Consider the following 11,318-nt stretch of genomic DNA (forward strand, 5'->3'; position numbering starts at 1 on the left):
GCCACCCCTCTAATCAGCTTGTGACTCTCCCCAAGTGGTATGATAAATGTCAACCTTCCCTGGAACAAGGTGCCAGGGCTCCACTTCTGCCAGGCAGGAACTTCTCCAGGTGGAAAGCTGACGTAATCCTTTGAGCATCACAGAAAGACATTTCCCAGCGTGTCATAGCTGCTTACAGTGGGAGGGGGCAGCCCCTGGAGTCACTCTCTGTGTTATAAGGTACCTGGATCTGTGGAGGAGAGGGTTCTATAAGATCTTTGCAGGGGACAGGTCTTCCTTAGTGCATTCTGAAGGGACAAGACCACCATGATCTTGGCAATAATCCTCTTCATGGCTGCATGCCTCCTGGTCCTGGGCGTCAGTATGTGGGTTCTTATGGAGGAGATCTTCACTGTCCATATTCCTTTCCCCATCACCCACCGAGTGAGATTTCACATTCTACACTACCTATTCCAGCTGACGGTAACATTGGTAAGTTTTGTTTTCAACGACTGTGTCCTGCTTGGTGTAGACAAAACCCCAGCCTTGGGAAAGGATTTGGCAAAGATCCATATAACTTAAGAGCGCCTGATAATATACACTGGTCAGTGATGATGAGAGACATTGTGACAAGGACTTTGTACAGTGTCCATTAAATTCTCTCAGTTCATATACTACCAGCATGGGGACAGTTACTTGGGAAGAAATTCATGGAGAAGGTTTCTGATGAGGACTCTAGAGTCTGTGCGATAAAAAATGGGGGAGGAATTATGTGTGGTGGTCCTACCTTGGTAGAGTAGCATAAAGCTATCTGTTCATCACCAGTTGGGAAAAACAGGCCTACTGTTCTTTTGGTAGAAACAGAGTCTTCAGTTAGGTGCAGAAGGGTTTGACATGTTGTAATGCCCTGGTCCCCATGGTTCCTGATATATTTTCCATGTTTGGAACCAGAAGTCTTAAACCACGGCACAAGATGTTAGTGCCTTCTTGGTATAGGTTGTTCCCATTTAATTTTTAAAATGTTTTTATTGTTTGATAATTTCATATAATGTGTTTAGATCGTATTCATCCTTCTTACCTCTCCTGCTACTTCTACTCTCTCCACTCCCTGCCCACACAACTTTGATTTTTTTTAATTAGTTAATTTATTTTTATCAAATCAAGTGTCTGTATTCTTGGGAGTTGAGCCTGCCCTGGAGTCTTGTCCACCACCAGGGGTCACATCATTTAATAAACAGACTTTTCCTCACACAGATGCTATCACATGTCCATAGCCCCTCAGCTAGTACTGAAGCTATGTGTCCACCTTTCTCCCCTCTTTGCTGAAAGTTTGGTCTGGCTTGTGCTTGAGGTCTTGTACAAACTGTGGCGTTGCTCTGAGTTTGTATATGCTACAGTCTTGGTATGGCCAGAGGCCACTGTTTCTTTCCAGTTTTCTACTTCCTCTGGCTTTTATAATCTTTCTGTACACCCTTCTGTGAAGACCTCTGAGCCTGGGAGAGGAGTTTGATACCGATGTCCCATTTAGGACTAAGAACTCCACAGTGTTTTAACTCTCTGCATTACCACTGTTATTATTTTAAAATTTTGGGAAGAGCAAAATAGTGTTGTATTTTCCTTCTTAGGCTCTGTTCTCGAGCTTTGAAAATTAAAAGAGAGATTAACTGGAGATAGATGGTTTTTGGTATTCCTCACTTTATATGAATATCTAATGAGTACAAACTAAAAAGAGGTTAGATCTGAGGGTTTATATTTTATTTTGACATAGAATCATAAAGTCATAGAGAAATGAGAAAGGGACGGTGTTAAAACTTTTATAGGCCATACACTGTAAGAAAGTATGCTTGTGGGGAAAAATAAAAACAATAAAAGTTGATTTTTTTTAATTGGTTTTGGGAATTTAGACTCATTTTCCCTGTCCTAGGTTTGAGACACAAGAGATGTTTTTGCTTCAAGGCAAATAACAGGAACACAAAATGCCTTTTAATTCAATTTTTTTCATTTGTTGTCAACTCAAAATACTCCTTATTCCGAAGTTGCATGTTTGGGGTGGAGTATGATCCATTCTGCTAAGACATTAGATTTTCACAGGTAACAGCTTTTCCTCTATTCAATCTGAAGGAGCAAGAGTGCCTCAGATCTCTTGGTGGAGAGTTTTGCATGTTTTATCTCTTTGAGTTTCCCCAAATCTGATATGATCTTATTGTCCACCTCTGGACAGTGTAGTGACTTCTCTGGAGTCACTTGTATGGTATAAACAGGCAGCTTGATCACAGAACATAAACTGTGTTCTTTAGGGTGAACTGACCTTTAATGCAAATTAGAAGCAAGAATGTATCTGTGTTCTTAGGGTGAGTCCATAAGCGAGTTGGCATTGAGTCACAAACTGTGTAGGAGAGTTGGAGGTATCGAGGTACAGACCAATGGCTATCAGCAAACGTGCTTTGTGCCCCTTATCCTGAGAATGTTTTCGCAGTGTCTAGAGAGACACTGTGGTTGTCCCTGCTGGTGGAATTTCTAGGCGGTCACAGACATCCACCGCCACATTCTACCTCGTTGAGGTTTTTGATTCTGTGACAACAATAAGAGCAAACTGAGCATTCTTAGCAGGACAAGTTGTTTACGGTTGATTTTCTTCACCCTTTGAAGGTTCTCTTTGGTTTTCTGGATTGGTACCACGTAGATGCCCAACCCATGCTTACCGAATAAAAGATCAATGGAGCGACTAAACACTGGGTTGGGCATCTGTGCCGTACCAAGCTTGGTGGAAAGTATAAGTTGGAGAAGGACCTGAAGATGAGTGTCAGGAGACAGACCAGTTCTTGTCATCCCACTCTGGGGAACGTCTCTTAGAACCTTCCACCCTCAGTGTATTGTAGAAAAGAAGAGGCAAAACTCCCTCTTCCTCACTTCTTAGAAAACAAAGAGGCTTATGCACGGAGCCAATGCGGTGCGGTGTTTATCCCTCATGACACTCTCAGGCTCTCGGTGTGTGCCCAATGGGACTATGCACTGTGGCACACTGGGTCTCGAATCCAGGTGCCAATCAAGGCTTCCAGAACAGAGGTGGATACCAAAGACAAACATCGCTCATAGCTTCCCTTCTAGTAGCAAATGATGCACACTCATGAACATGCCCAACCTGCTCTCAGAACAGTGCCCTGAATGGACGCTGACTCTGGTGAAGAAAAGGCAGGAGGAGACCATGAATTCTGCTAGGGAGAGGCAGAAGAAACCTGCCTTGCTGAGAAGTAACACCTGAGCTAGCAGCTTAAAGGCGGTGAGGGAAGAGGCACATGAGTATCTTGTTAGCTAAGAGATCCAGGGGCCTGGACTTTGGAGGTTCAGTCTGGAGTTCAGTGTAGTGGAACAGGAGAGGAGGGGAAGGGAAGAGGGTGGCATTAGAGGGTGTGGTTGCAGACTGTATAAACTGTTAAAGATTTCCTGAGATCATTGGTGTTTCCCTCAATAGACGAAATGCACATGGAAGTAAACTCACAAATGTGGAATCCACCACCAGGACATGGCTTGGTGTTCATCAATACGTTTAGGAGTAAAAAGTTGAACTCACTAATCCAGTCCCCATGTCAGTGTTGTAAGTGGCCTGCTTGTTGGTCCCTGCTGCTCAGCAGCTCCGACCCGAAATAATCACACAGAAATTGTATTAATTAAACCACTGCTTGGCCCATTAGCTCTAGCTTCTTATTGGCTAACTCTTTTACCTTAATTTAACCCATTTCTATTAATCTGTGTATTGCCACGTGGCTGTGGCTTACTGTCTAAAGTTCTGGCGTCTGTCTCCCGTGGGGCTACATGGCTTCTCTCTGCCTCTGCCTCTTTTCTCCAAGCATTTAGTTTAGTTTTCCCCACCTAGCTCTGTTCCCCTGTAGCTCTGCTATAGGCCCAAAGCAGTTCCTTTATTAACCAATGATATTCACAGCATACAGAGGGGAATCCCACATCACGTCAGTCAATACAGAAGTTATAGTCCAAAGCTGTCCTGTTGTGAGATATTTGTGGCTACCAGGTTCTAGTCCCACCTTTTGCCTCCTCAAAAATCTAAAGTACATGTGGTGGTTTGAAAGAAAATAACCCCCCAAAAGGAATGACACCATTAGGAGGTGGGGCTTTGTTGGAGGAAGTGTGTCACTATTGGGGTAGGCTTTGAGGTCTCTTATGCTCAAGATACTGCCCAAGTGTCTGAGTCTACTTCCTGTTGCCTGCAGATCAAGATGCAGCAGCTTTCTCCAGCTCTCTGCCTGAACACCACCATGCCACCCCATCATGCTGATAATGGACTAACCCTCTAACACTGTCAACTGCCACCTCAACTAAATGTTTTCCTTGATGAGGATTTCCATGGCCATGGTGTCTCTTTATATCAATAGAAACCCTAACTACGACAGTGGCCTTGACTTTCAGGCTTACCAGTGGATTATATCCCTGTCATTCACACTTAAAGAACACCACAGAGTTTCTGACAAGCACATAGTTGATGCTCAGACTATCATGGAAACGATAATCACCGTAAGCAAACGTCACCATTTGGTAATTTTCGTAACTCACCCATTTTATACCACCCAGAAAGTCCTAGAGTACATACACATTAATCTTGCTTTGTGGATGAGAGAATTATGAGAATAGTTGTCACCGAGTCACCTAGTTTGGGGCACATAGTTTGGAGAAGAAATTAAACTAGGCATGGGCCTCATAGCTGCAAAGGATGTACTGAGAAACTTCAAGTCTCTGTGGTAGGCTTTGGGCCAGCACTCAACTTTACTGTGTACTGTGTATGACAGAGGCTATCATGTGAGTCATAAAATGACCATGGGACTAGAAATAGTGGCTCTCCTCATATTTTTGTTTGGGTCTTTGTGTTTGTTTCTGGTCAATCAAAACAAAACATTAACACTATACATAGCTACAGCTCTGGCTGTCCTGGGATTCACTATGTAGACCAGGCTGGCCTCCAACTCATAGAGACCTGCTTGCCTCAGCCTTTTAAATGCTGTGATTAAAGGCATGCACCACCACACTCAGTCTCGTGATGTATTTTTAAGGAATGGGTAAAGCAATGTACATCTCCTATGTACTTAGGAGATGAAGTGCCAGATGAGAGAAATGAGCTGGGAGCTAGCATAGGACCAAAACTGTGGGACCACTGTTGCAAAGGCCACTGGGAAATCCTGACGACAAGGAGGAATAGCTTTTCTCTCCTAGTTTGTGTCCCTCATTTCCTAGGCCTTCACAACTAGGCACTGATTTACTTACAGGAAACAATCCCATCCAATTAAGAGCTTTGGCGAAGTCCTGAGTTGACCCATACAGTACGTTGGGCCACAGCAGTAGAGAGGAAGGAATGGCTGACTGTGGAGGCAGCCAACTGTCTTTCCCTTCTATCTTTCTGCAGGGGAATTTACTGGAAAAGATGAAAATTTGCTCCATGCCCCACTTTTTCCGCTTCATCCAAGACCTGGTGGTGCCAAAGAATAACTATGGTGTGTTGGTAAAGAACCTGCATTTTGGAACAGTCCCTGTGAGGCTGTTCCAGCCCAAGACTGCCTCCTCTGGCCCCCGACGAGGCATCATCTTCTACCATGGAGGAGGTTGTGTGTTTGGCGGCCTGGGTAAGAAGGGTCTCTGAGGTATAGGGAAGGAGGGGGGTTCTCATGTCTGATTACATCTCCATTCCATTGGGAATTCTTGGGAGGAAGACAAAGAAAGCAGCAGTCAGAAATCCTTCTGAGGAGGCCACACAGAGCCCAAGGGTTATGCCCGTCAATAAGGTTGTAGTTTCCGTGGAAATGCCTTCTATGATGTGTCCAGGAGGGGACACAGTGTCACTAGCAGCCAAGTTTTTGGTGTGATTCCTCCCTTCCATTCCTTCTCAAAGCCACTGGCTCATCTGAGATCCCCAAATCACACATCCTCAGCTCTGATGAACGGCTACAGTGTGAGGACTCTGTACCCACTGCATCCTTTCAGTTAGGCGTCTCTTCTCTGTTTCTTAACTTGTAGGCTGTTCTGCTTTAGGAACCACGGGGGTCATAAAACACGCCTCATAGAACAGTTCTGCAATCTAGCCCCTTCTTTGTCCCCTGTGACATCCTCTCCCAGGCAGTGACTTTTTGTCCCCTCCTGCACTTGCTCTGCTGTAGCGCCAGGCTGTGCTGAGCTATGCTACAGCACTTGCTCTGCTCAGCTCATCACTCCTGGTCTTCTGGGCATGCTGTTTTATTCTCAAAACATGTCCGCCGTGGCTGGCTTGGAATGGGTGAATACCCTTTTGATCTTGAATCTTTTCACAAATGGCTTTTCTTAAGTGGCCTCCCCCAATATCTACCTACAGATTTTTCTGCCATTCTGAGGTTAAACACCTATCCTCCAACCCTACCCATGACATCTTACTTGTTAAATGTCTTTATGGCATTTATTACCATATCAGCTTTCTTTGGTTCCCCAACCCCTGTGTTCCTTTATTTCCTGTCTTTCTGCCCCTAGAAAGAATGGGAATGCTGAGAGAGAGAGAGAGAGAGAGAGAGAGAGAGAGAGAGAGAGAGAGAGAGAGAGAGAGAGAGAGAGAGAGAGAGACCTGTGTGGTCTGTGTTGCTGGATCCCTAGTGCTTGGCCTTATTGTTTGTAATTTTTGACTGACTTATAAACACATGGATATAATTATCTATTGATGGTTGAGTGCAAGGGTAAATTTGCAAGGGAACAAATGGTTGAATGAGTGAGAAGCACGGACATAGGTAGACAAGGACAGATGGATGGCCCTCTCCATTGGTAGAACAGGATGAGATGGGGGTTAGTTGCTGCCACCTAGTGGTAGAAATATCTGTGGCTCCTCTACACCTGAAAGTGTTGAACTTGATCCCCCCAAATTAACTATGATTAGGATGGGGTCCCATCCCTGTCCAGCAGCAGTTTTCAGTCTCAGAAACCCTTGGAAGCATCCCCTAGATTGCCAGGCTCTTCAGTGGTGTAAAACACCCATAGAAATGCTACTTAATGAGATGCTGAAGTCCTGCTGTTCCTTTGGTTCAGTGTCCACAGGGATGTGTCACCTATCTCAACCCTGCCCTATCCACTCCAGGCAGAGTGAGTGACAGATACAAAACTCTAAAACTGGAGCAACTAGGGGCCCTTAGTTGGAGGAAGGATGTCAGGGAGACAGAGCGTAGAGAATCTGGACAGGTGGAAGGGTCCAGATCATGACTAAAAGGGACTCCATACTGGCTGTCCATGAATGTCACACCCACTCCCAGTCCCTTCCTACAAGTCAGTTCAGTCCCTGTTGAAGGCAGTTCCAGACATCTGTACTCAAGGGAGCCTGGATGATGCAAATACACAGCAAGGAGGAAGCACAATTGTTCCGAGCTTTGAACACAGGAGCTGGCCTCCTGCCTCAGCTGACTCTCCTCGACGCGTTGGCCTCAGCACCTGGCTTCAGTTCTTACCATATCATTGAACGTCCTTGTTTCCACCTAGCGATTGCCCATCATCACTACGTTACTTGGGGAAATGTACAAATTCTGGTTCTAGGTTCCTACTTCAGAGTTGCTGGTCCAGTGGGTTTGGGCGTCCTGAGCAGAACACGTGTACACAGGCTGCCTAGCACCTCTGTATGCCTGCAGCCAGGGCTGGACAGGGCTAAGTTTAAGATGCTCTTCTCAGGTTCTAGGCCTGGAGCTGGACCTGAATGTGCAACCCAGCAATCTTAGAGGCTCCACCTTCTGGAAGTTCAGATATACCATCCCCACAACTGAACTGTTCCATCCAGCCTTTGTATATTTCCTGTTCAATATGAAACATACAGAATTGTTACAAGGCCACTTTTGTCTACAGAGTGAGTTCCGGGATATCTAAGACTACACAGAGAAACCCTGTTTCACAAGAACAAAAGAATTATTAAACTCATTCTAAACTCCAAATCTTAGCTTTATCCATTTCAGACTCCCCAGGCGCTTTAGTCCTCAATTTCCTCACTATAAAGTCCAATGATACAGACTATGAGCCCCAAATCCCCTTGAGAGTTGACATTGAGACTGAGAATGATACCTGGCTTTCCCCGGAAGATCTGGCTACAGTCACTTCAGAGGTGACAAGAATCAGAAGACAGGAAGGATGTCATCTCCTTACTCATAGCAAAAGCTTCTGTCTTAGGACTGTGGTAGAAAGTTCTAGATCCTCCTCATGGGCTGCATTGGACCTGCTCTTGTCTTACAGATTGTTACCACAACACATGCAGCTACCTGGCCCGGGAGACAGATTCCGTGCTGCTGTCAGTGGGGTGAGTGACTTACAATAGACATTGACTTCAGCAGGTACCAGTGAGCCATGATAGGGTGAGTACGAGATTAGATGGCCTTGCTCTGCTCTGGACCAGTCCGTGGCCATTTAGATAATGAGATAGACAGGTGCACTGTGATGTGAAGGAATCTAGGTAGTGAAAAGTTAAATAAAACACAACAGTTCAAAGACCCCTGGTAGCTCAAGTTCCAGGGGAATGAAATGCCCTCTTCTGGTTCCTGTGGGTATTGCACCACGTGCACAAACCCACACAAAGACTCATACATATACACATAATTACAAACTAAACAAAAAATAGTTTAAGAAAAGTCACCACCACAAAAGGCAACTTAAAGAAGAGAGAATTTATTTCAGTCTATTGAGAATGATTCCAGGAGGGTCAGAGTCCAGCATGGCTAGGAGGCATGGCTGCGTGTGGCAGGAAAGGCCGTAGGAGTAGCAAGCCCAGAGCTCACATCCTCAACAGCAAGCACAAAGGAGAGAGTGAACAGGAAGTGGGACAAGGCTATAAACATCCAAATCCACTGGCAGTGGCATACAAGGACACAAGGAGACCATCCCTCTTCTCTTCTCTCTTGCTGCCCTTCACTCTCTTCTCTTCCCTCTATGTCTGGCTGAACCAACTTCATCTTGACTTTAACCTTAGCCTCCCCGTTTTTCCAGACAGGCAATAAGACATGTCATTGCCCTGTACTTGTCATGGCTTGTTTTCCCACTTTCGGTGGGAATTAGCTTTCAGAGCAATTATCTTTCAACTTACATAATTCTCTGTGGCATTTGTTGATCTATATGTATTTGAATGGAGAATCTCTGCCAATCTGACACTGGGCAAGTTATTTAAAGTCAAATCGAAAACTATGAGGATAGCCCCCAGCCTAGTTTCCTTCCCGTCACTGGTCACTGTGAAAATACACCCTGACCAAAGCAGGAGAAAGGTTCATTTTAGCTTGCAACTCTGGGTCACAGATTGTCATTAAGGAATGTCAAGGCAGAGACTTGAAGGCAGCCTGCTTACTAGTCCACAAAGCATTACCTCTGACCAAGGAACTTACTTCACAGCCAAGTACAACAGGAAACACGGAGAATGTTTCTTGCTTGTTGGCTTGGAGACTCATGTTTAACAGCCTAGGGTTACCTGCTCAGGGAATGGTGCTGCCCACAGTGGTATTGGCCATCCTGTACCAATTAACAATCAAGACAATCATCCCACACAGATATGCCCACAACCAATTTTTTATTTATTTATTTATTTTTATTTTTTTGTTTTGCTTTGTTTTTGAGACAGGGTTTCTCTGTGTAACAGCCCTGGCTGCTCTGGGACTTGTTTTGCAGACCAGGGCCTTGAACTCACAGAGATTTGCCTGCCTTTGCCTCCTGAGTGTGGTTCAGGCCACAGGTCAATTTGATCTAGGAAGTTCCTTAATTGAGGCTCTCCTCTCAGATAATTATAGGCTCCATCTGATGACAGTTGAAGCTAATCAAGGAATCAACTCTATTTGTTTGGGTCATTCTTAAGGTTCAGTCGGGCTCTGTCTCCTCTGGGCTTAGAGAGTGCTATTTGAATAGCCTCCACTAAACCCTGTATGTGTTAGTGTTCTGTATGCTTGTTTGTTTGTATTTTTTTCCTCCTTAGGTACCGCAAGCTTCCTGACCACCATCACCCTTCCGCTTTCCAGGATTGCCTGAATGCCACCATCCACTTCTTGAAAGACCTGAAAACCTATGGGGTAGACCCTGCTCGGTTGGTGGTTAGTGGAGAAAGCATAGGAGCTGGGGCTGTAGCCATTATCACCCAGGTGTTATTGGGCAGGCAAGATCTCCCCCGGTTTCGGGCTCAGGTTCTGATTTATCCAATTACCCAGGTGGTCAATTTTCAGTTACCATCTTACCAGCAGAATCAGAATGCCCCATTCCTACCTAGAAAATTTTTGATGACTTGCGCATGTAAGTATTTGGCCATTGACCTCTCCTGGATGGATGCTATGTTGAAAGGTACATTTATACCCCCAGACTACTGGAAGAAGTATAAGAAATGGCTTGGCTCTGACAACATCCCCCAAAGATTCAAGAGCCAAGGCCTAGAGCCCAAGTTTCCTGGCCCTTTTAATGAGACCGCCTATTTGGAAACCACGCGTGTTTTTGATTTGGAAGCTTCGCCTCTCCTCGCAGACGACAAAATTGTTGCTCAGCTTCCTGACACATTCCTGGTGAGCTGCGAGCATGATGTTCTCCGCGATGACTGCTTACTCTACAAGAAACGCTTGGAGGACCAGGGGGTCCCCGTGACCTGGTGCCATGTAGAAGATGGCTTTCACGGATGCATACTTTTATTTGATAAGGGCATTTTCTCTTTTCCTTGTTCACATAAGGTTATGAATTCTACAGTCAGTTACATAAAGGGCATATGAGGTCTCGAGGGTGAAGTCAGTAGTTAAACAATTGCTTAGCATGCACAATTAAAACTTTAGCACTGCAAACAAGCAACCCTAAAGAAACAAGTAAACAAGCAGAATGAAAAACAGAAACAAAACCCATAACGGAAAATAGAGAAAAAGAAGTATATGGCAGCACACATAAGTAGGATAAGTCAAGGATGACCTCTGACATCAGCAAAGGACTTGATGACTCGCTGCTGTTCAGATCTCCTTGAGTTGGTTCATCTTTATTGTCTCCTCAGCTGGTTTCAAAGCCCCTAGATTAGTAATTCAGAGACAATTGTAGCACAAGGACTCTGACTTATAGAGCAGTTTAGTCTCTGATAGATACAAAAGTCGAGAGTGGTTGAACTGTAGAAAAGGAAAGGATGCTGAAGAGGAGAAGTGAGTCACGTCTTTATGGTGATAACTCGATTTGCCTTCTACCTTTGACAATGAATACCTGTCACTTTTGCTGCCGCGCCCAAATATCTTACAAGAAGCAACTTAGGGAAGGAAAAGTTTATTTTGTTCATGTTTTTACAGAGGAGTCCACCATGAAAGCTATGGAAACAGAAGCATGAGGTGGGTGGTCACATTGCATTAGAAGCC

The 11,318-nt window shown here is 44.9% G+C and overlaps 1 protein-coding gene across 1 annotated transcript; it reads left to right on the forward strand.

Moving 5' to 3' along the window:
* Positions 1-306: 306 nt before the first annotated feature.
* Positions 307-10,700, forward strand: LOC119817855 (arylacetamide deacetylase-like 4). The gene is made up of 4 exons (XM_038335294.1): positions 307-471; positions 5,390-5,606; positions 8,209-8,272; positions 9,926-10,700. Exons 1-4 carry the CDS (start codon positions 307-309, stop codon positions 10,698-10,700), a joined length of 1,221 nt encoding a protein of 406 aa, XP_038191222.1.
* Positions 10,701-11,318: the final 618 nt, after the last annotated feature.

This window comes from Arvicola amphibius, chromosome 6 (genome assembly GCF_903992535.2).
Source record: "Arvicola amphibius chromosome 6, mArvAmp1.2, whole genome shotgun sequence".
Lineage (NCBI taxonomy): Eukaryota > Metazoa > Chordata > Mammalia > Rodentia > Cricetidae > Arvicola > Arvicola amphibius.

Coding starts and splice junctions, on each gene's coding strand:
- LOC119817855 (XM_038335294.1), top strand. CDS start 307: ATGATCTTGGCAATAATCCTCTTCATGGCTGCATGCCTCCTGGTCCTG. Junction 472..5,389: donor TCCAGCTGACGGTAACATTG/GTAAGTTTTGTT, acceptor ATCTTTCTGCAG/GGGAATTTACTGGAAAAGAT. Junction 8,273..9,925: donor TCCGTGCTGCTGTCAGTGGG/GTGAGTGACTTA, acceptor TTTCCTCCTTAG/GTACCGCAAGCTTCCTGACC.